The sequence below is a fragment of the Lissotriton vulgaris genome, chromosome 10, assembly GCF_964263255.1.
Source record: "Lissotriton vulgaris chromosome 10, aLisVul1.2, whole genome shotgun sequence".
Lineage (NCBI taxonomy): Eukaryota > Metazoa > Chordata > Amphibia > Caudata > Salamandridae > Lissotriton > Lissotriton vulgaris.
Genome location: NC_141698.1, coordinates 659,192,834 through 659,218,178, shown reverse-complemented (window position 1 = coordinate 659,218,178; position 25,345 = coordinate 659,192,834). Strand labels below are relative to the sequence as shown.

At 48.6% G+C, this 25,345-nt stretch overlaps 1 protein-coding gene across 4 annotated transcripts in view; it reads right to left on the bottom strand.

Moving 5' to 3' along the window:
• Positions 1-25,345, bottom strand: part of UBE3C (ubiquitin protein ligase E3C) — a 1,218,167-nt gene that overhangs the window by 799,101 nt on the left and 393,721 nt on the right. For all 4 annotated transcript variants that reach the window (XM_086941492.1, XM_086941495.1, XM_086941493.1 and 1 more), the window contains one exon: positions 6,795-6,946. In XM_086941492.1, coding sequence (XP_086797618.1) covers positions 6,795-6,946 — 152 coding nt within the window. The remainder of the gene's footprint in view (positions 1-6,794; positions 6,947-25,345) is intronic.

The following is a 25,345-nucleotide window of genomic DNA, read 5'->3' as shown; positions in this document are numbered from 1 at the left end:
TCAGACGGTGGAGCCTCTCTTCCTCTTTCGAGTGATGCGAAGGCAGAAAGAAGGTGGGCAAGGTAATGGACTGCTCGATGTGGAAGGCCGTGACAACCTTGGGCAGGAAAGAGGGTCTAGTCTATAACACAACCTTGTCCGGATGGACAGAGAGGAAAAGAGGTGTAAAAGAAAGAGCCTGGAGCTCACTCACTCTCCTGGCAGAGGTTATGGCAACCAGGAAAGCAGTCTTCAAAGTAAGAAGACGGAGAGGAAAGTTATGGAGCGGCTCAAAGGGAGCACACATTAGGTACGTAAGTACAAGATTCAAGTCCCACTGGGGCATCACGAAAGGAACAGGAAGGAACATGTGTGTGAAGCCCTTCAAAAACGTATTTACAATTGGGGACTTTAACAAGGAAGGCTGATCAGGTAGCCTTAAGAAGGCGGAAAGGGCAGAAAGGTACCCCTTGATAGTGCCCAGAGCAGAGCCCTGCTGGGCCAGAGAAAGAAGGAAGAGGAGAACCTCAGAAAGGGGTGCAGAGAGTGGATCCACAGCCTTTGCTGTGCACCATGCCACAAATCTGTTCCACCTGCAGGCGTATACAAACTTTGTGGAGGGACGCCTGGCTGCCAGAATGACATTACAGACTTCAGGAGGCAAGTCAAATGGCCTCAACTGTCGCCGCTCAATCTCCAAGCTTGTAGGTGGAGACTGGACAGGTTCGGGTGGAGAACCGTCCCCTGCTGCTGCAACAGAAGGTCCTCCCGAAGAGGCAGACGAATTGGGGGATCGACTAACATGCTGAGTAGCTCGGGATACCAGTATCTTCGCGCCTAGTCCGGCGCCACAAGGATAACCTGGGCCCGGTCGCGCCTGATCTTCTTCATCACTCTGGGCAGAAGTGGTATAGGCGGAAAGGCATACAATAGACCGCAACTCAACTCGCGACGAAAAGCGTCTCCGAGCGACTGCCGCCTTGGAAATTCCAACGCGCAGAACTGATGACATTGCACGTTCTCTTCTGTGGCGAATAGATCTAACCAAGGCTCTCCCCACTGCTGAAAGAGGCCTTGCGCCACGTCCGAGTTCAGACCCCATTCGGGATCCATCTTGCACCGACGGCTGAGTTCGTCCGCCCTGGTATTCAGAGAACCTGCCAGGTGTTGAACCACCAGGGTCACGCCCTGATGTTCCAGCCACTGCCAGAGGCGCAGAGCCTCCTGGCATAGGGTCCACGACCCCACCCCGCCCTGTTTGTTGCAGTACCACATGGCGGTGGTGTTGTCCGTGAACACCTGCACTACACTCCCCCGGACAGAGGGGAGGAATGCCTTCAGTGCTAGACAGATTGCCCGCAGTTCCAAAAGGTTGATATGGAGCCGGGACTCCGCCGGAGACCAGAGGCCTCTGATCTCCGCCTCTCCCATGTGGCCTCCCCAGCCCTGGAGGGACGCGTCCGTCACAACCACGTGCTCCGGGTGGGGTAGGGAGAGGGATCTGCCACTGACCCAATCGCGGTCTGTGAGCCACCACTGCAACTGTCTTGCAGTGCCCTCCGAGATCAAGACGTGGTCGGACAAGTTGCCCTGATGCTGGGCCCACTGAAACTTCAGGTCCCACTGCAGAGCCCGCATCCGCCACCGGGCGTGATGCACCAGAAGGATGCAGGAGGCCATCAGCCCCAGAAGCCGCAGCGTTAACCTGACGGAGACTCGGGATTAAGGCTGAAAGATCTGAATCAGAGCCTGAATATCCCGAACCCGCTGTTCGGGAGGATAAACCCGAAACTGCGCCGAGTCTAGAACCGCTCCGATGAAGAGGGGCTTCTGAGAGGGACACAGGTGCGACTTCGGCACGTTGATGGAGAACCCCAACAAGTGCAGGAGGTCGGCCGTAGTCTGGAGGTGGCTGACGACTGTCTGGGGCGAGCCTGCCTTCAACAACCAGTCGTCGAGGTAGGAGAAGACTGACACCCCTAACCTGCGCAGATGAGCTGCGACCACCGCCATCACTTTCGTGAACACCCGTGGGGTGCTGGTAAGGCCGAAGGGGAGCACAGTAAACTGAAAGTGCTCCCGGCCTACCGTGAACCGCAGGTAGCGCCGGTGGGACGGCAGGACGGGGATGTGAAAATAAGCGTCCTGCAAGTCCAACGCTACCATCCAGTCTCCAGGGTCCAGGGCAGCTAAGACCTGAGCTAAAGTCAGCATCTTGAACTTTTCCTTCCGGAGGAAGCCGTTGACGTTCCGTAGGTCCAAGATAGGGCGGAGGCCCCCTTTGCCCTTCTTGGGTAACAGAAAGTAGTGGGAGTAACAACCACACCCTACTTCTGGCCCAGGAACGCCGTCAATACCCCCCTTGGCCAAGAGGGCCGTGACTTCCTCTTGCAGAAGTTGCAAGTTATCCCCCGACACGCGGTGGAATTGCGGTGGCATGGCTGGAGGGGTAGCCTCGAAGGGGAGGGAATAGCCCCTTCGGACGATTTGCAGCACCCACCTGTGCGACGTGACAGTGCGCCAGTGGAAGAGGTGATGGCGAACCCTGCCCCCCACTGGCGTCACAAAGGCCTGAAAACACGGACTAGGAAGGCTTTGAGGCAGGTGCTGCGGAGGGAGGTGTGGACTGGCCTCGCCGTTGTCCCCGACCGCCGCCACGTCGGTTTCCACGGCCGCCACCGCGCTGTTGAACATTCTGCGGTGCGTGGCTGGCAGCACGTGTGGGGGCATCCCCTTCCGTGGCCACGAAAGGAGCGAAAGGCACCCGATTGCTGGCGTGTGGGCGAGAGGCCCAAGGACTTGGCCGTAGCCCTGGAGTCCTTAAAACGGTCAAGCGCATGGTCTGCCTTGTCGCCAAAGAGGCGACGGCCATCGAACGGCATGTCCAGAAGAGTGGCCTGGACATCGGCCGAAAAGTTGGCGGACCTCAACCAGGCGTGGCGTCGAACCGCCACCGTCGTTGCCATAGTCCTGCCCAGTGAGTCCGTGGTATCCAGCCCACACCGGATGGAATATCGTGCTGTATCTTGGCCCTCCACAAGGGCTTGGGCGAGTTTAGCCCGGACCTCCTCCGGACATTGTGGCAGCACGTCCGCGACCGTGTCCCACAGGGTGTGGTTGTAGTGGCCCAAGAGGCATGCGGTATTGACAGACCGCAGTCCCAAACTCAGGGACGAGAACACTTTCTTACCGAATTGTTCATACCTCTTGGATTCCCGATCAGTGGGAGCCGTCGGGAACGCGGTCTGGGAAGTGGAGGCCTAGATGACCAGGCTCTCAGGGGTAGGATGGGTGGACAAAAAGCAAGGGTCACCCGGGGCCGGGTGGTAGCGTCTGGTCACGTTCCTATCCACAGGCGGACCTGTGGCGGGCTAAGACCAAGTGCCCACAAGAACGTCACACAAGGCCTCATTAAACGGCAGCAGAGGCTCAGTGGAGCTTGCCTGCTGTTTATGGACCTCAGTGAGGAGGTTAGTCTTCACGGCCGCGACGGGGAGCTCAAGATTTACGGCCTTGGCCGCCCTCATCAACACCACACTGTAAGCAGCCCCCTCCTCCGTAGCCACGGTGGGAGGGGAGACAAATCCAGTGTCTGACGAAGTGTCAATTCCATTGGCCTCCCCAAGCTCATATGTCCAGTCCTGTTGAGACTGGCACTCTTGTGCCAGAGGGTCCACAGACCCCTCCCAATCACCCTCGTCACCCATCTCCTGCAGAGCAGGGTCAACAGACAGGGCTGGTTCATGGAAATAGAAATCTTTAAAGGCCATCGGAAGCGGCGCCCAGCGGCGCCGCTCCGGCGCCAGATCCGGACCGAAGGGAAGATTGGGGACGGCGTCCATAGTGGGCGCCGGGGGCGACACCCGCAGTGCCGGCGCCGGTGAGGTCGTGAGGTCGACCGGCGCTGACCCGGAAGCGGATCCAGAGAGGGCCTGCGGCGCCGGGACCGAAGTCGTGGCCGAAGCACCCGACGGCGTCGGAGCCGAAGCACCCGCCTCGCTAGGCCCTCTAGCCGGGGCCGTCGGGCCCGGAGGCACCACTGGACCCGGCTGAGAGAGGAGGGACCTCATGGCCATGAGGTACCGCTCGATCTCCTCTGGCGACGCACCATGCCCAGGGACCCGAAGGTGTGGGGCAGGCGGCGACGCCTGCATCGGAGCCGCATGGGTGGTGTCACCCGAACCACCGGCCGCATCGTGTGAGCGTCGGGGTGGGTCGGAGGAATGATGACGTCTCTCCGACCTCTCATGCCTCTTACCTAAGGACTTGGATCCTGCCGACCGATGTCCACTCCCGGAGCTGTGAGGACTCCGACCCCGCGACCGGTCCCTCGACCTCCTTTGGGACCGGGACCTGGAGTGGCGCAGGGCCGACAGCCGGAGCTCGAGTCTCTTGCGGGACCGCTCCCGCCTAGCCTTCGACGTCAGGGCCCGGCAGTCGGAGCAGGTGCGGTCGTCGTGGGCGAGGCCTAAACACTTGAGGCACCGGCGATGGGGGTCGGTAACCGACATCAGTCGGTCGCACTTGGAGCAGGGTTTAAACCCGGGCATCCCTACCGGCACCGTCGGAGTCGAAGACTCGAGTAGAGAAATGATCAAAAGATCAAAAAAGTTTAGTCAAAAAATGACTAAGGGGTAGAGCTTCTCCGGATCTGCGCTAGCTGGCGCGGAAAAAAGAAGAACTGACGTCAGCGCACATGAGCGGCGTCCAAGTACTCCGACGACGTCGTTCCGGTGCTGGCGACGCAGACGACGGACGAGGAGCCGCGGACGACGCCTGCCGGCGCGCAGGGGTATTGCTACGCAAAAACTTTCCGGATACAGTCTGACGCCTGGGGATATTCTAAGGTAAGGAATCTATCACTAATGTGTCTCTGTCAGATGAGGCAGCCGCCTGCATGGAGGAACGAGAAGGGCCCGGGGAGGGACGAGGGGTCCCCCTTCAGCCTTGACCCATAACGGAACGAGGGGGATCCGGCAACCCCTGTGGCGTCGCCAGGGTCAGCAACTGCTGGCGCCGTAGCGGCGTCACCTCAGCCTCAGACAGAATCGCCACCTGTCTAAAGGGCCTAGTGGGGCTCGGGGATGCGACCGAGCCCCGGCGCCCTCCCACGACACCACGCCCTGCAAGGCGCAAGGGATCCACCGACGTTCCAGGAGGTGAAGGAGGAGGAGGAGAAGCCAGCGAGGCCAGCAAAGCCGTGGCATATGTCTCCATTTGGGTTCTCGACGCCCCTCACCTGGAAACGGTGGATAGGGGGACTATGCGGGCCGCATCACCCGCGTAGAGCCCACGCCGGAAACCAGCCCTGGGGGCCAAACTGCGACACTTACCGACAGGGGAGTGACGCTCTAACGGCACAGGATAGGGATGAGGACGACGACGGCCGCTCCGAAAACCTTCTGCAGAAGCTGAGCAAGGTGACAAAGCCGACCTGGACATGCGAGCCGAGAGAAGTTTCATCCGGCGTTCCCGACGCGACTTTGGCACGCCTTGCAATCAGTGGAGCCGTGATCCTCCCCCAAGCACCACATGCAAATGAGGTGAGGGTCGGTCACCGACATCAAGCGTCCACAAGTCGAACACGTCTTGAAGCCAGAAGGCATCCGCACACTGTTCCCACATACGTAAGATCGTAAGGAAAAAGGCCTAAACAGGCCCAGTTGCACGCCGAAAAGGAAAACTGACGTAGGTGCGCCGGGGTGGGACTTATATGACCTCGCTGACGTCACGTACTTGGACGACGCCTGGGCGGAGTCGCGTTCCCCCGGCGCAGGGCTGCTGGGCAAAAAATTCCGGATCCAGTCTCACGCCTGGGGATAATTCTACGTTAAGGAATCTGCGGCTAGTAGTCTCTATCGGCTACATGTAGACAATATCCGTGTCTGGAAGAGGTTACAACACCTTAGTAAGTAAGGATGGGGCTAGGAGTCTACTGTTTAACAGACCAATACAGTATTGTCACAGTGCAGAAATATCTAGCTATTTTAAATGAACATTAGCAAGATTACAGCATCTGCAGACAAACATTGCCATTGGAGTCACTGGCGGGCGATCCATATGAAATAATCATTAAAATAGCAGAAACAGAATATGTTTAGAAAGAAAAAGATTATATATTTAGCTTACTCTTCAGAGGACCATCTGCAACAAAAGAAACAGTTCATTACAACTCATCACTAATGAGCCTACAATATTTAAAATGTCACAAAAAATTGGAACATATGTAACAGAGATGGGAAATCCATAACTACAACTTGCTAAGTAGGGGTATGCTACCAAGATCTGCAGCTGGTGCTGAAAACAACTAGTAGAAAAACAAATGGACATGCCAGAGACCCAACAAACGACACAAAATTCTAAAGGTTCTGGAAAGCAATTGAGAAAAGCAGTTGAAGGATGGTAATCATTCTAAGAAAAATGGCTTGGATAAAAGATGAAGCCATTACTAATTCTTCATAGCAAACTGAACACGTAGAGAAAGTGATTATGAGATGTTATCATCTAATGCACTGTCTTGGTCAGGTTCAAGCCAGATAGACTTTAAAAAACCAAGAGGAAAGCAAATCACTTGAGTACAAAAACTGAAATGCTAAGAGCGAAAATTACAGAGCTGTAAAGGAATCAGGGTTGTTGGAAGTAGGCTTCGGAACAAACATAATCCATACCATACTTAGGTGTACATTCAAACAGTTACAATAAAAACAAATAAACAGAATCATATTTCAAAACACAGCAACACTAACATATTGGAGTATTCTTACAGCACATAGAAACAGCAAAGAAACCAGTCATATTAACTTTTTTGTTCTTACTGTTGTAGTTGACATCCGGCCAATGGCTTCCTCTTCATCTTCAGAATCACTTCCTTCTTGTGAGTTTGTATTAGATGCTGAAACTGGTAACTGTGACAGAAAGGTCTGCAGCACCCTCAAATACACAAGTAAACCTTCCTCTGAAAGAGTTTCTAAAGAAAGAAATGCAATGATGCCACTTAATAAAGAGTTCTGCAATTTCTGTGTTTAGTTTAATATGCTAAAGCATTTCCAATTTTTTATTTGATTGCAGTCGAGTGAAATTCAACAAAAGTGGGCCATTTACAAAAAAGAAACATTTTATGGTAGAACGAGACCGAGAAAGGAAATTCTTATAATGCATCAGACATCTCTGCACTGACAGCAGCACAGAAAACGTTAGAGTATCAAAAATTGATTTCCTTAAAAAACAACCACTGTCGAGTTCATCCTTCAAAGACTTTCACTAGTTAAATCCTCCTTTTCTTTTCCCGTGGAAACAAGACATATAATTTCCTCCGTTGTAATTTGTTTCAGATTACAAGTAAGGCAAGGTAAAGATACATATAATTACAATTGTCCTTCATAGAACTCTGAAGTCATAACACTAAATAATATTTATAGATTCTATCTTGTAATGGATAAATTAGATAGATTTCCTTTCTTTTTCACTGAGAAGGGAGTCAATTAAACGTAAATCTTACAAAGGTCAGTAATAAAAATATTAAGTGACAACTAGTATCTTTCACAAATCATACTCTAAAGGAAACAAGGGTAATAGAACCAGATTGACTTCACAAAAACTCATAAGGCTTGAAATATGAAATTTCTCCTTCAGGAAAGCCAGCATTACTACTGCCCCATCATGCTCTACACTGGCAATTATCTTGCTTCGTTTTGATGGAACCTGTGATAAAGGCACATTTCAGATGTATTTGTCAGGAAGAGTTTAGGACTGCAATGATGAATATCTTTATGGTTAACTAAGGTTACAAGTATCCGTTTTTGTGTCATACCATCAAGTGTACAAACAGTAGTTCGTGAGCTCCTGAGAAAATGATGACACTGCAGTGTACAGTTCTTAGGTTTAGGGGGGTGATCTCTCACAGAGGAGTAATGATTTTTTTTTATTCTCCTCACTTCAAGTATCTCATCTTGTACTTTCTCTTCAGAGTGGTAAGCCTCCTGGTGAAGGTGTCTTGTACGACACATACGCAGAAGTGTTTTAGACAAAGTATGGGTTCTCAAAATTAAACCAGTCATTGGCAATGAAAAAGTGGCAGGTGTACCTGACTTCAATGAATTCATCAACCTTGATCAGGAACAGCAATATTCCACTCTTAGAATCCGGTTTTTGAATGTCTCCCTGTGGAGGTCCTCAAAAGGTGTGATTGACTTTTGCGAGAAGAAACTCGTACTCAAGGTTCATTAGATTTTTGTGACCTCTCTTCTATGGTCTTTTGGCACTTGCAGGAATCCTCTTGGTGTGCCTTATAGGCAAATATTGAACTACACGTTTATTTTCAAAAGGACACTTTCAGAGTGTGGGTGTCTGGAAAACCGCTTTAATCTCGAAAGATGGCAAGTTGTGAAAATGGAAAGACTTTTCTAACAGAAATTAAAAAAATGGACAGAGCCCACAGTTCTGGGATTGTGATCCCTACAGACAGAAAAGAGAACTGAGGTGACTGCCAATGCAGGGCATACTTTGTGCAGGCTCGCTCTTTTATTTGTTTTTTTATTTTAAATAGAAATTATTTGTGAAATAGAGCAGCTGACACTGTATTTTATTAAAGAAATTTTAGATGAGGATTAATGAAAAAATGAATTAAATTCAATCCGAGTTCCCTTGACGTGGTTTAAAAACCCACATTTTCTGGGGACTATATTTTCCAGAATTCCCTGTAAACGAATACATGTGTGTATATATTTATATATAAATGCAGTATACATGCAGATACGTAGTGTAATATGCTTTTTAGGTCGAGTAATTCATTACTCGAAACCTATTGTGTTAGAACAAACTCTCTGAACAAGTCGGATTTCCTACAATGCATGTTGTGTACTGGAGCGTGAAGGAAGCTTCCCCAGCCGCGCGCTTGGCCTCACTCACACCCCATATGCCTGTTCCGCCTCCCCCGCCCCCAACGCCTCGCACCAGACTTCATTGGTATGCGCTCGCATCTGCCGCCTCGTAAGACTTCAGAGGAATCCGTCTCACAGCCGTGCTTTCACTTTCACGGCCACGAGGCCGTGTCTCTTTTTCAGCTTCATTTGCATTAAATCACGGGGCTCTTCATCTACACCCCCTGTCTAAATTACAGATTTTGCACACCACTTCTCACGGCCGTGCTTTCACTTTCATGGCCGCGAGGCCGTGTCTCTTTTTCAGCTTTTCAACCTCTCCCATTTGATGTCATCCCCCTTTTCTCACCCTCTTACTATCTCCCTTTGCTTCCCCGCTTCTGTTTTCTCCTCAGACTCCCTCTTGAATATCACCTCGCTCGCGCTCTCCCCATCTCTCTCCTCCCTTTCGCTCTCTTCCTGTGCCACTCGTCCTCTCTCCAGTTTTCCTCTCTCGGTCTGCCTCGCCAACACCCGCTGACTGGCTTACTCCCCGCCCTCCCCCTTCTCCGCTGTCTCGCCCCCTCTCCCTCCCATTTGCTTTTAATGAACGAGTGTTGATATTGCAATGCCATGCCCTCATTTGCTTTTGTTTAGAAGGTGTTAAAAGGAAATCTGCATCAGAAAGCTGCGGCTTACACCGAATCAGAGCTTAACACAAGGCGCAGGAAACAAATGCAAGAGGCTGGGTGCCCATCCCTCCCTCAGGCGAGGGGCAGCTCACAGCCCGGGGAGAGCCGGGCATCCCTCCCCCGGCCTAAAATGAATCCCCTACACGGCGGGCCCCCAGGGAGGACTATCCTCACATCCTCCCTCATCCTCACACCCTCACACTCTCACACCCTCACACTCCCTCACCCTCACAGTCCCTCACACCCCCTCTCACCCTCACACACCCTCCCACCCCCTCACCCTCACTCACCCTCACCAGCATAGCATAGTAAAATATAGCATAACAAAAAAAGCATAAGATAGCAAAACATAGCATAACAAAACAAAGCATAGGATAGCAAAACAAAACATAGCATAACAAAACATAGCATTGCAAAAACAACAAAACATAGCATAACAAAGCATAGCATAGCAAAACATAGCATAGCAAAACAGCATAGCATAATAAAACACAACAAAACATAGCATAGCATAACAAAACATCGCATAGCATAACAAAGCATAGCATAGCAAAACACAAAACATAGCATAACAAAACACACCAAAACAGCATAGTATAACAAAGCATAGGATAGCAAAACTAAACATAGCATAACTAAACATAGCATAACAAAACAAAGCATAGGATAGGATAGCAAAACATAGCATAGCATAACAAAATATAGCATAACATAACAAAACATACCATAACAAAACATATCATAGCTATACAAAACATAGCATAGCAAAACAAAACATATAATAGCATAGCAAAACATAGCATAGCATACCAAACACAACAAAATATAGCATAGCATAACAAAACATAGCATAGCAAAACAAAACCTAGCATAATAAAACATAACAAAACAGCACAGCATAACAAAACATAGCATATCATGACAAAGCATAGCATAGCATAGCATAACAAAACATAACATAACAAAACACAGCATAGCATAACAAATCAAAGCATAGGATGGCAAAACATAGCATAGCATGACAAAACAAAACATAGGAACGCAAAACAAAACATAGCATAGCATATAGCATCACTCAGGGGCACCACAACATCACTATGCACTACCACAGCATCACTGAACGCCACAGCATCACTCGTTCGCCACCACAACATCACTCAGCGCCAACATAGTATCAATCTGTACAACCATTCAACAACACCTGGTTCAAATAGGTTCTCTCATTGTTTCAAGCTTTATTACAAATGTAAAAAAAATATGTTAATATTTCACTTCTGTTCTTGGATTTTCGTCACAATAAATGACACTGAACATAATCTTCACAAAAGTTATTTACAAAAGTTTAAGCTATCGCCATTATAAATTACAATAACTTTTATTTAAGTATTAATTATTTAAAAAATGAAAAGCCATTGTTATTTGTAATAACAATACATGTAAGTCATGTAAATACAACACATATTGCATTACAAATGTTATAGGTGTCGTATTTGCCAAAGTTATAACTATTGGCATTGTAAATGACAAAGCTGATAATTTAGCTATTTTCAAAATCAAAACAAATAAAAAATGTGTCTTTTACAATACCAATAGCTCAAACTTTCCTAATGCGAGACCTATTGCATTGCAAATGCTTGTTACCATTAAGAATGGTTCACATGAGGTGAAGCCTTGAGTTGGTCAGGATGCCCCCCCCCGTTAACGATGTTGTTAAATAGTATTTTGCATTCTGTAAATTCACACGAGTTATGCCATGCTCCGTGTTTATGTACAGCACTTAATTGAAATCACTACATTCAGATCGAGTAACTAGGACTTGTGAGTATTGTCTCAATTGTATTAAGCATTTTTCTCAAGTCAGCTAAGCTGTTTTGTCATCATGTCATGAAATCTGACCTTTGCATGGTACTAATAAATCCCTGAATCTGTGTTTTCGCTAGTAAACTGGTTCCCAATTCAGTGTTACTAAACCACATTTATTATCACTGGTATAGCATAAAAAATGACAAACTTGGCGATAACTCTGTAGGCACAGATAGATAGATTGAACTATCCATTGAAAAGGCTACTTTTGACTTTCTTATATCTTTGGTGTCATTTGATGTACCTGCACGAAATGTAAAAAAGAAAAAGTAAATCTAGCCTAGTTTAGGAATATCCTGTCACATTTCCTGCCCCCTGGCTCGAGTGGTTGGAGGGGAATTAGCAGAAGGTGGTGATGGGGAAAATAACAGGATTGGTGGGAGGCAGGAGGATAGGGATGCTGTAAGTCTTAAAAGGGTTAAAATATAGTGGGGTCTTGACCATTAATTTGCAGAATCTTAATTGCAATACAGCACCACATACTACGGCGGTAGGTTGGGGTGGCAGGGCAGGAATGTGCGTCTGTGCATCTTTCTATCCAATGAAAAGGACTCTTTTGGTTTGTCAATACTCCTGGCACAATCTGACGACCATACAGGTGAGGCTTGATTCGCCAACATGGTGGACGCTCTCGCCTAGAGCTCCGCATAGTCAGCCACTGTAATGCTAATCTTCCCCTGGGGCCCACCATCGCCTCCCATGCAGCTGCCCCCTGACAAGAGGAGATCGCAAGATTTGCTGAGGGCCCCCGGAGCGATGACCTGCTGCAGTTGGGGACGGTCGTCGTGGGCCGAGTGCATCGGCGGCCTACCTGTAGACCTGATGCTTACTGCCAGACTCACTCTCCTCGGCCCCGGATCGTGTGGCTCTACAAGAAGCAGTGCCTGCAGCCCTTTTTTTCCTACTGTTGACGGTCTCGCTCAGTGGCCTCTGGAGACTTGGAGAAGCGGGGCACCAACAGCTATCGGCCGACCCGGTGTATATTCACATGTGCCCCCCCCCCGTGGGCCCGTTGTTTTTGGCCCAGAGGGCGATCATCAGCTGCCAAGGAGTAGCCCCCCACGATACACCTGCTGACATTTGTGCAACCCCTCAATCACCCGATGAGCCTACTGGAAACAGACGAGCAGGGGTGGCAGGAAAGCCTCCACCCACTGTCATTTTGCCGACTCTATCGGGCCCCACTGCACACAGCCAGCATATACTCACTAGAGGGCTCCTCCAGCAGCGCCAGCAGATCGCCCATTGTTACCATCCGCAGGGGACCCGGCCTGTGCAGCGGTAGCGAGAGCTAAGGAGGGGGACCAATATACACTCACAGCCTTGTTGGACGCCTACCTCCCAGCCCCCACCCCCCTACCTCAGCGTGGCGGACCTCGCTTCTTCCACTTGACCCCCCATCCTCTCAACCTGCCTGGACTACCTGAAAGGAGCCTTCATAGGGGTGTGGGGACCAATGCCCTGACAGGAACAACCAGCTACTGATGGAAGACAAACACAGGTTGTAGACCTGGTGATGGTTGGTCCACGGGTACTTAGCATGGCACCTAGGGCAGAAATAGAAAGTCGTCAGTTCTATTAGCAGGGCATTCTATGGCGAAGCTGAAGGGGATAGATAGACAGGCCTGGAAGGGCACTGTTCGAGAGCTTAAATCCGACAGGCAATCGTTTTCTAAATTTGAAACGCAGAGGTGGGAATGCGTTCAATATCAATACTGATAAGGGTGAATCGTGAACCGAAAGGAGTACGAAATGGTCTGGAACCGGAGTGCACACAAACACATCCAAACCAGATGGCGGAAAGAAAACAATCTAACAATAGAGTCAATGCCCATGCACATTACCACCAAAGGGAGGAGTCACTTTACCTCATGATTCAAAAGACTTCTTAGAAGTAAAATACAATTTGACCACATCCGGACCCAACAGTAAATGGCAGCAGTATGCAAAACTTGTGTATGTACAGCTGCAAATGCCTCGAAAATCTGTTTCCTGATGCTCTTTGAGGGTCAAGGGGACCAACAATGTCAATCCCTCTTTCAAAGGGAACCCCCAACTACTGGTAGTGAAATTAAGGGGCCTACAATATGCTACCTGTCTTGCCACTGGCTTGACAGGTAACAAAGGAGTGGCAAAACTCCTTCACTTTCTGGGAAAAACCTGGCCAGTAGAAGTGGGTGGCTAACCTACTCCAAGTTTTAGTCAGGCCAAGGTGCCCAGCTAGGGAGATGTCATATGCTAATGTGAATAAGAACTCTCTGTACTGCTGAGGCACCACCACTCTTCTAGTATTCATGAGTCCCTCTTCCAAATAGGTCCTGTAGGAGCCACTGACATCTCCCTTTTCCTGGTCAGAAGCTTGCTGTCTGAGGCTCTCAAGAAAGGGACAGGTACTCTGTCCCTGGCAAAGATCTCTACTAGTGTGTCCCTCTTGCCCATTGAGCTCTGCAGTTTAAGACCTAAGGTCCTTAAGCTCAGGTCCCTTAAGGGATAACAGGTCAACTGTCTGAGGGGAGGGGACCTGAGCTAGTGTTTCCTCAGAAGTTGGTTTCCCAGCCTTCTAGCCTTTTCTCTTGGAACATTGGGCCATTATTGCAGGCTCCAATATCTCTTTTTCACGCTGGGCCTTGCTTTGTGTTCTTGGTTTCACACACAGCCATTCAGGAACCCCCAACATAGCTGCATGGGTGCTCATGTCTAGCTCAGCTCAGCCCAGGCTGAGGTCTCTGGTTTATTACCTAGTAGACATTCTACTGGCCTCTACCGCCTGGTCCTCTTTCGACCCCGTCCATGAAGCCGAGGTCCTCAATCTAATTGCATCCTCCAAACCCTCCTCCCACATCCTGGATCCCATCCCCACCCAAATGGCCAAAGACTTCAAACTCACCCTTGCTCCACTCTGGTGTAAAATCATCAACAGCTCCCTAAAATCTGGCATCATCCCGGACTGCCTCAAAGTCGGCCAGGTCACTCCCCTCCTAAAGAAACAAGGTCTAGACCCCAACGACCTAAACAATTTCAGACCAGTCTCAAGTCTACCCTTCCTAGCCAAAATCCTAGAAAAGTGCGTACTACGCCAACTCAACAACCAGCTCGACAACATCAACCTTCTTGATCAAAACCAATCAGGCTTCAGAAAAGGCTACAGCACCGAAACCGCAATCCTGAACATAGTAGACGACATCCGCAACTCCCTTGACTCGGATCAGTGTTGCATACTCATCCTCCTTGACCTGTCAGCGGCGTTTGACACGGTTGACCACAAGCTCCTCGTCAAGGCCCTCAAAGAACGAGTAGGTGCGGACGACGTGGTCCTGAAATGGTTTGACTCCTTCTTTCAGAACCGCTTCCAAACAGTAAAAATAAAATCCTTCACATCCGGACCCTCTCCCAGTGACCAGAGGGGTCCCCCAAGGATCCGTTCTCTCCCCTCAACTGTTCAACATATACATGGTCCCTCTCACCACCATACTGAAGAAAGCCAACATTCCTTTCCATCTGTACGCGGACGACACACAGATCTACATAGAAGCTACTTCCTATAACGACATTCTAAGGCTCAACAACACTCTAAAAGAAATCCAAGACTGGCTAGGATCGAATCACCTCAAACTCAACCAAGGAAAAACCGAGATCCTCCTCAACTCCAACAAAGACAACAACCCCCAAATGACCGAATGGGTGAAAGCCATCGACATTCTCAAAGGAAATCTCACCCTGACCAACTCAGTAAAGTCACTTGGAATCACCCTGGATCATAAACTAACTATGTCTAACCACATCAAGAGCTCCGCGAAAAGCGCCTTCCTTAACCTGAAACTCCTCAATAAAATCAAACCTCACATCCCACAAAAAGATCTCCAACAAGCCACCCAAGCACTGGTCCTGTCCAGACTGGACTATGGGATCGCAACCCTATCCGGCACAGCCAAATCTTACCTAGCGCCACTGAAAACCACCCTCAATGCAGCAGCCAGAATGATATCAGGTGCAAAGAAATTTGACCACATATCCCCCGCACTCAAAGATCTTAAATGGCTCCCAGTGGAAATGCGCGCAAACTTCAGAACAGCCTGCCTAACACACAAAGCCCTACACACAGGGAAACTGGAATATTTAGCCTCCAAGCTCAAGAAAGCGGGTCAATCAAGAAATCTCAGAAGCTCGAACTCCCTACTACTCATCCCCCTGAAAACCCTGGAAACAAAAAACCGCCAGCCGCTCATTTGCCGGCAACGCCCCAAGAATTTGGAACTGCATCCCAGTGGACATCAGAACTACCCCCTCCTTTCCAGAATTCAAGAATCGTCTAAAAACCCTCTACCTCAACAGCGCGTTCCCGAACTCTACCTCTAGAGCGCAACATGGAACTCGCACTACCTCGAAAACACTACCTCAAAACCGCCCCCCAGGCGGAAGACCTCTATGCTAATCTATGAACTTATACGAACCCTGTTTAAGTTATACTGTACTATCTTCGCACCTGTTTTTCCCGGACTAAATGTAAAGCGCTCCGATACCCTCGGGTCTGGCCAGCGCTATAGAAAACTCCAAAAATAAAAATAAATAAATACCTTAATCGGGCCAGTAATCTCTCCCCATTCCAAGGTGACCATAGACATGGGATGAACCTTGACAATGTTATCAGCATTGATAACTGGATACGTCAGTCCCTTTAATTACTGTTCTGAGGACATCAGTTTTTCAGTCACCATGGTGACACTTACACCTGTATCTCTCATTGCTTCTATTCAACCCCATTGATATATGTCTGTATTTCTCCAGGTTATTGGGCCAGAGAGCAAGGATAGCTATATCCACTGCATCTGAGATTAAAGTAACTTCAGTGTGCTCTCTGACCTGGTCAGGGCAGACCAAGGATCCCATCTGGAGACTAACAACCCCTGAAGGTGTTTGAATAGTGGAATGCTTTTTGGGGCAGTAAGAGTCTCCAGTTCAGTTCAGTTCACCTTGGGTCTTTCTGGACACCCTTGTTTTGACCCAATGGTCAGCCGTCTTTCCCAGCTCTTGCGGAGAGACTAACCCTAAGTCCACTAAGTACTGATGCAGTTTTTCTGAAGTACAATTACTCAACAGATGCTCTTTCATTATTAAATTATAGAGCCTTCATAGTCTTGCACCTTACTACCTTTCAATCAGTCACCAACTGTTGTGACTGAAATGTTTACAAATTCTACCCAGGACTGACTCAAGGTTTTGTGAGTTTTCCTCAACCTTATCCTGTACCCCTCAGTGATAAGTACAAAGCCATCAATCAGGGTATCCTACATGAGTCAACGAACTCCACATATTCCTCATCCAGTAACAGTACGGTAGTCTATCCCTGCACTTTCCTGAGAATAACTCCCACAATACATAGCCCCAGTGTTTCTGGTGTAATTTACTTGTTTTACAAGCCCTCTCAAAGGCTGTAAACTACTTTATGATATCATCGCTCTCAACATATTTGGGAACAATCCCTTTTGGGGATTTTGAGCTCAAACATTTCCTCTCTCTCCCCATTTTATTTGTGGCTGCCATCACTCATGGTTGCTGGACACATCTTAGCCCTTTTCTTTTTCTATACCCAGAATTTTGGCTTCAAGGGTTGTTCTTCTGTCTAGTCTCTCACGAAATGCTTCTTCATCATCTAGCTCTTATCCGGACCTTGATTTGCCTGACCTTTCCCAGTATGAGAAGGCACACTATGTAAAATCTTGGGATAGATGTGAAGGGGTACCTCATCACCTTCACTAGTGAGTTTAGGCGGACAATCTCCTGGAGTACTGTTCCCATTGTCATGGTCACTGTCTACCTCCCCCTCTAGAGGGGTGTCAGGATCTTCTGTTAAATGAGTTGCTTCAAACTCTGCAAGGAGATCCTGGAGCTGTTTTGTTGTAGGGTTTGACCCAGTTTTGATTTTGCTGGCTGTACAGAGGTTCCTTAACTGATTCATACTAAGATACAGATAAGAGGTCAGGTTGAGTTCCTGGACTATCTCCTCTGGGCCAGTCATTTTTAGCACAGTGGGACCTTTTTAGAAAATCGACAAAAACGTTCTCAACAAATGTTTATGGCCTAACTGACTATCATACTTTTAAAATCTCTGATACAATGGACTGGAGGACTTAACACAAAGCCCTAACAGTTCAGATTAGAATTTAGATTTGTTTATTTTTTTTGAATCGAAAAATCTGTAAAAATATTTTTGACTAATGTCAAATTGTGGATTTCTTTGTGGAATCACCTATTGGCCAAGTGGTATCAACAAATGCAAAGTCTTGTACCCCACCGGCTGACCCACCAATGTAGGAAGCTGGCTTTTTATTTGGTGTGCCAATGTAAGGACACACCATGCAAAAAGTACAGATGACCCCTTATTGTTTACAGGGCTTAAATTAATAATCCAAAGTGCTCTATTCGTGTTAGTGTGGTCGAGCAGCTTAGGCTTATCAGAGGGTAGTGTTAAGCATTTCTTGTACACAAAGTCAATAAATGAGATATACACTCAAGAAGAAATTTGAGATGCATCTAGAAAAATAACAGATTTTAAATTATTTTAGACCCCAAGATCATCCGAATCAGGCAGGAGTTATAGATTTTGTAGAAATAGAAAACACAGTTGAAAAATAGTTTTGAGGTATGAGATTAGAACACGATAATGTTATCCTATGGAAGAAACATACACTGCATAGATATACTTGCACAAGTTTTTGGAGGGTGCCTTCTAGAACTTGAAGTGATTAGGGGCTAAGGTCCAAGAAACCGCCAGCAGTTTGGTTTTACCTGCCCTGGTGTGTCCGGGTGCAGAGGTGCTAGTCGCATTGAAAGCCTTGAGCGCAACATGTTAAAGTCTACGGAAGAAGTACCTAAAAAAGAAAGGCTGCAAGTGGGGACTTGGGGACAAGTTCGGCAGAATGAAAAGGGGGCTTGGATCTTGAGGGTCTCTGGAGCACAAGGACACAATCAATTTACGTGTGCCCGGGTTAGGGGGCTCGGGAGCAAAGGTGTTTTGTCCAGCAGGTTGCTGAAGTAAGAGGCTCTCACTTGGCTTTGGTGACCTAGAGGAGAGAAAGCAGGGCAGCAGGTCAGTGGTGTCCAGACTGGACACACAAGGGCTCCAGCACCCAGGGTATTGGTGCGGAGAGGCTCCAGGAGGGGTCAGCGGCTCAAGACTTGGTGAGAGCGACGGGAATGGCCTCCTGGACTCACAACTACCACTTCCTGGTCAGTTGGTCCCTCAGTGGGCCCGATGGCCAGCTAGATAAAGTACCAGGTCGATGCAGTCGTTGCGGGGGTGGCTCCTCCACCTCAAGTGTGATACTGCTTGGATGTTTAAGGTGGGAACAGTCCTCCAGGGTTTATGGAGGCTTTTGAGCTTCTGGACGAGTTAGTCTTTGTGATTGTCATGGTGCAAGCAGCAAGACAGGGTTTTGCACCAGTCTTGATGCAGGACCTTTTCTCTCAGGATTTCGGCTCTTCTTTGTCCTCCCTCCGGTTCCCAGTGGACAAATCGGAGTTCCTGGTGTCAAGGGGACTCCCTAAATACTAAATTCAGGGGTGTTTAGGGAGGGTAGGGCACTAGCCGATGGGCTACATACCCCTGGGATGACTACACCCCATATATGACCACTTCCTGGGAAGAGTGGGCATAATCCTGACCGGAGTTCCTAGTTTCACTAAATTCAAAATGGTGAAACCCTTCTTGGTTGTCTACTTCAGGGGGCCCATCTTAGGGGTGTACCTAACCTGAAAGTGTGACACACCTAACTCATTTATCACCTGATCTGGTGCCAAATGGAACCCCCGGGCATGGAGTGGAGTCCTCCAGGTCTGGGGGGTGGGGTCATTGTTGCATATCAAGGGCGGCAGAGACACAGAAGCTTCTGGCCTTGACATACTACTTTACCAACCATCCTGTTGGAGGAGGTGTGATCAACTTCCGGCGGAGCAGGCATTGTTTCTGACCTCTAAGAGAGTGGGGTCTTACCTACAGGAGGCCAGAAACTAGTCTGTGGTAGCAGGCTGAGTGATACCAGTAAGTCAGCACACTAGAGGACTAGTAGGTTTTCAGGAGGCACCTCTAAGGTGCCCTCTGGGTGCATGTCATAATACATTTAGAACTAGCATCAGTACAGATTTATTAAGACAATGTGCGTGGTACCAAACACTTTTGGTTTTAGTGTAACTCGTAGTGCCCAGTACATGTCCTTAAGATGGCTGCCTGATCACTTGCTATAACTAGTAATGGAACTAGATACCACCGGGGCCAATTTGCTCATGCAGATGTGTCCTCACAAATAACATAATGCACCCTGCATTTGGACTCAAAGGCCTGCTGTAGGGGTGACTTACATATAGTATATGCAGTGTACCTTGGCATGGCACACAGGAAGTGTGCTATGTCGGGTTTTCAAAAAGGTTTAAACCATTTCGGCATCCTGCAATGAAAGTTGGCATGCAGTTTTTGTGTGGCTCCCTCTGGGTGGCATTATACATGCTGCAGCGCCTACGGAGCAGCTTTAGTACCCATGCTCTAGGAATCATTTACTAGGGACTTACTAAATTCCTTGCCAATTTGGTTACAATTAGACATTTACCTTGTTATAAGGGAAAGCGTACTGGCACTGGGGGCCTGGTTAGCAGGCACCTAGTGTACTTTCAGTCAAAAAACATCAGTACTAGGGAAAAAAGTGGGGGTGACAATGTCAAAAAGGAAACTTTCATACAAGCATACATTATCTTCCTCCATTAAACATACATCACATTAACCGAACTGCAGCGCTTGCACAAACGCTGGAGAGGGCTCTTCATAACCCCACCTAAACTGACTATGCATGTGGAGATCCAGGGTCCACTTCCAGGCCTTAGATATTATAGTAAGGCAGAGGGTCGATGTGCCATAGTAGAGGGCTGCCTTGATTACTCCAGTATCCTTTGCAGGATATACGGTCATAGTGTGGAACAGGAGGCATTTTGAGCGGCATACTCGGGGTACTAGCACACAAAACTGAGACACCATGGATGTAGCTGGGGACTACAATTGCTCACTTGACCTGCCCCTTGACCGTTCTCGCCCACCCCTTTACCGTTCTTTTTCTTGTACACAAACAGATAATTTTCTGAAGTGGGTTCACAAGTGGTCATTAGTAGACGCGGGGAGATCCATAAATCCCCATACTCTATTCTATTCCTTTTAGTCGGCAGTGCATGACCTTTACGTGCGCCTTGACTGTGTTCTTTTCTCATCTTCCCTCCTGGATGTCATACACCAAGTCAACTTACTATCTAGGCTGCCTAACCTCTGATCAATGTGCACACACTGTTGCTACGATGTGGAGTGCCTTGCTGCACCTGTGGCGGCTGCCTAAGAAGACGCTGGCGGACCCCACCTTCCAGGAATCCCAGGGCCAACGCATTACCCCAATATTTTTAGGACAACTGAGGTCCTGCAACTTCTAGAGCAGTTGAGTGTGACACCTTCAAGGTGGTGGCATGGGGACACTGCTTACAAGAAATAACAAATGTCCGCAAGACAATCGAACGAGAGATAGAAAATTCTGAACGCTAGCTAGGTTGTCTAAACAAAGCTGTGGCTCAGGGCGCCTCCAGGAGTGGTGCACTCACGGAGGTCAAAACCCATTAAACAACCCTTCTGTATTAACTGCACTGATTCAATTTCAAAGCTTAAGCGACCAAGGCATGCTGAGAGGAGGACAAATCATGCAGTCTCCTTGCATGGCTAATCCGCAAGGATTCCAACATTAGGGGTAACCTTCTACCCCTGACCACTGGCACTGCGAGTTGCTTTTTGCAGCATGTTTTCATTATTGTCTTAATTTTTAAATCACTTTCTTGACCATCTGTTTTTCAATCCATTTAGTCATCACTCATATTTAGAAACATTCCACTCCGCATGCAAGGATTTGCGGCAATTTCCCAGGTTTCTAATGTTCCTGTTGGCCATCCGAACCTTTCATCAAGAACACAACATAAGCCAAATTCATGTATAGCAGTTTATTCAAACCCAATGCATTTCGGGCCTAAAGAGGCCCTTCGTCAGGGGAAACTGTGAATGACAATTGATCAAAGATTAAAAACCCATTTCATCAATATATAAACAAACATTTAATTATAGCAACATTTTTTACCACAGGCTCAGCTATCCGTAATCTCTGAATACATTACTAACGCTTCTAACTCAATAACCTTCAGCCGCTCTATTCAAAACTCGAAGTTATCACTTGCTGCTATCGTTGTTTAACGTAGTTACACTCAGTAAATAATTACTTATTTATATACAATAATCCGCAAGGATTCCCATTCTGGGTCAATCCTTGGGCTCACCTCACCCAGCGGTGCTAGTCTCCATACTCAATGCAACATACTTTACACCTTCGTCACCTACTAGTCCTCTACTTATGCAGCGACTCCGCCGGCCAGCCTGCTGAGGAAGTCTGCTCCTTTCTGTTGAGGCTCCCTCTTCCGTGCGCTGCAACTGTTAGCAGACATTACCTTGATGAACCAATGACCATCCCCAAGATTAAATACGCCATCCATCTTAACCACATGACTGCTAAGGCAATTCCCCTCCTGTGCTGGAAGTTGTTATATTCCATGGATCAGCACACGACCAGTGTACTGCATGACGAGCTGAGCTCGTCATGAGCAGCGAAGGGGTTACGGGCTTACCACTTGAATACTACAACACTTTTGTTTCGCTTCTTGGCCCTAGGCTAGCAGAAATATATGACGAGGCTCTGCAAGTTAAGCAACTACCCTTATCTCTGTGGTCCCTCTAAGTATCTATATTGAAGCCCAACAGAAACCCGTCCCTCCTGTCATCTTACAGGCCAATCGCCATATTAGGTACAGGTTAGAAGATCCTGGGGAAAATTCTGGCTGAACGATATGCCCAAATTCTACCAACCTTAGTACACCCTGACAAAAATGGTATGTGCCAGGGCCATGTCTTCTCTATAATTTTGCCAACCTACCCATCATCCGCCAATAGTTTTTTTCAAGTCTTGACTCGATGCTCGGAGAGCTTATTTGGGGTGCTTAATGCCATTGCATCAAACTATACAAACTGAAGTTACCAATAGGCAGGGGCGACCTCGTGCACCCTTGTTTGAGGCCTACTATTTGACCGCCTAGCTCCAAAGGGTCTCGTGTTGGCTAGCACAATGAAATCTAGTCAAAACATGTGCGGGCTCAGGTCCCCTTCCTTCTTCGGTGCTCCAGAGATTTCTTCTGCCTGGGACCATCCCACTGACCAAGCAGTCGCTACAGGTCACAATTGCTCGCAGATGTCTGAAGAGAGTAACATGACCTAACCGCCACGTCCCACCTTATGCTCCAGCATTCCCCCTCAAGGGCCTCCCATGCCCCCTGGTTTCCTCTCCACAGCAGACTTGGCACCCTGCCTCGTATACTTCCTGTCAACCGTTGGTGACCTTTTTGCAGATGACCACCTACACCCCCTCAACCAACTAATAGATGATTATGCCCTCCCTAGGAGCCAATACCTGGTATACCACCAATTATGACACACGTTTCGTGCCATTTGGTCCATAGTAGATGCTGAGTCCCAAACTCAGTTATACATACTCTTCTAAACATGGAAACAGGTTGCCATCTTGCAGCATGACTATACAAGGCACTGAGAGAGCACAGAGGGTCCCCACTGACTTCACTGGGAGACCAATCTGAAGCTGACTTTGGATGGGCACCCCATGATGCTGAGTGAGAAAGGGTGCTCCAGTTCCCACACTGTCTCTCTTGCATTGCACGCTTCAAAAGCATACAGTTCAAAATCCTCCACAGGGCTTTTTTAACACCTGAACAACTCAATCACTTTTTCCACACTGCTCATCCATGCTGTCCACGCACCATAAGTGGATCTTCAGTACATGTGGTCATGCCTCGCTCTCACCACATATTGGTGCACAATCCACACAATACTCCGAGAGGTAACAGAACCCCACAGATATTTACACTTGGGAGACCTGTGCCTCGGACATCTTCAAACATGGGAAGCGCAAAGAGGGGAGGGCATGCTTCGATAGCCTCACTCTCCTCCTTGCCAAGTGGAGATCCACTGGAGATTGAGTCAGCCCCCTGTGCCGGAGGCCTGGTATGGGGCAATGCAGCGCTGGGGGAGGGCTGAGGGGGAGGTACTGCACTTTGAGATGGCCCGTCATGTACGCAAGCGCCCCACTTCCCTTACCTGGGGCACCATCCTTGACCACTTTCTTCAATTAATATGAAATGACTGTAGGAAGGTGGATATCCGACTATGGTTGCCCCCAACTTTTTGCCTGGTGTTTAGATGGTTTTTCGACTTAGTTGACCTGGGGCCCTGCTATTCAGGACCCCAGGCCCACTGCTCTCTCTGTAAAATGGATTCCATGTACTATAGGTACATATCTAATTGGATACTGAGTCACCTTATCAGCCCCTGTACAGTGTACCTTAGGTACCCTGGGCATAGGTGCACCCAGGGCCTACCAGGGGCTGCAGAATGTATCATGCCACCCCTGGCTGGCCATCCAAATCTGACAACTGGCTGATCAATCAGCTGGGGCAAGGTGGTGTAATCACCCTTTGCTTTAGATATAGTATCTCTATATCTAACCCTAAAATGGACACATATACTCCTATAAGTCACTCCTATGACAGGCCTTAACAATCCTGGAGGCAGAGTGCTTGGAATTATGTGAGCTAGTGCTCTGGCATGAGCTGAGCCTGTCTACAGCTTTCGGAACCAAGTCCTTTAGCTGTTTCCATGATAACGCTATACCATTGACTCTTAAGTGCATTATAATCCTCGCGGTTATTGCTAACTTTGGCATAGCATTATCAAAACATGTCGAGTAAGGTGTCATACGAATTGGAATACTACCCCCTCGCCAATTCTGGCGACGGGGTAGCGTTCCACCCTTCTAGGGGGACACGACATGTACCTAACTGTGAACCCCGGTTAAAGTTAACCCGAGCCTCAGCATCACAAAATGGATGCTGCCACCACAGACACAAGTCTGACCTCCTGCAGCTGGGAGTCCTTCCAGCGATGGAGGCTTGGACAAAGGGTTTCCTGCCTTGGGAGGTGCTAGCACCACCCAGACAGGATTTTGTGTATTGGGTAGGACAGGGCTAAAAGGAATGAGACATGCCTGGGGCACACAAGGTGTCCCTGTGCATACACCGGTCTAAACCAGTTCCTGGGGCTCTCCAGCCACAGCTCTGACGCAAGACCGGACAAAGGATAGGGGGTGTAACCACCCCCCTTCCTGGTCCCACCTATGGGAGGGACCTAGTCATAGTACAGCCCCCTTTAGCAGGATAAAGGTAGGAGCTGGTCCCATTCAGAGTTAGATTAATCCTGAACTGAAACTCTACAAGAAGAAACTCTGGACTTCGACTTTCTGCCAAGAAGACTGAAGAAATCTCCCTTGTGGGCAAGGAGTGTCAACCCTGCACAAGCAGGCACCATCAGCGTCCAGCGGCTTCCCTTTGTCGTCTTCCCTCGAGGATCCAGACTTCAGAGCCCGACGAGACCCGGGTTCCCAGACCTCTCCGACCTCTACCTACATCTTCAGCACAGCTGAGATCCGTGGGTGCGACGAGACACGTGGGACCGGCCATCTTGAAAGAAGCAGGACTTCGCTCCAGCACGACTTCTGAGGTAACCTCCTCCAAGTGCTTTGGGGACTGAGAAGCCCCGACCCCGAGCAGCTCCTGCACCGAAGACCAGCCCTCCAGCATCCACGAGATGTGCGTGGGGCACTTCTGCCTGTTTGCTGCTCGACACGTTGTCTGGTCACTTGCCGGATGGCTAGTGACCTCCTAGACGACGAACCTTGAAATCCAATCTGCTGGTCTGGTTGCTCCAGACTGGCCCTTGCTTCCCTGCAAAGGAGAAGTACCCCGGACCCTCCTGATCCACTCCAG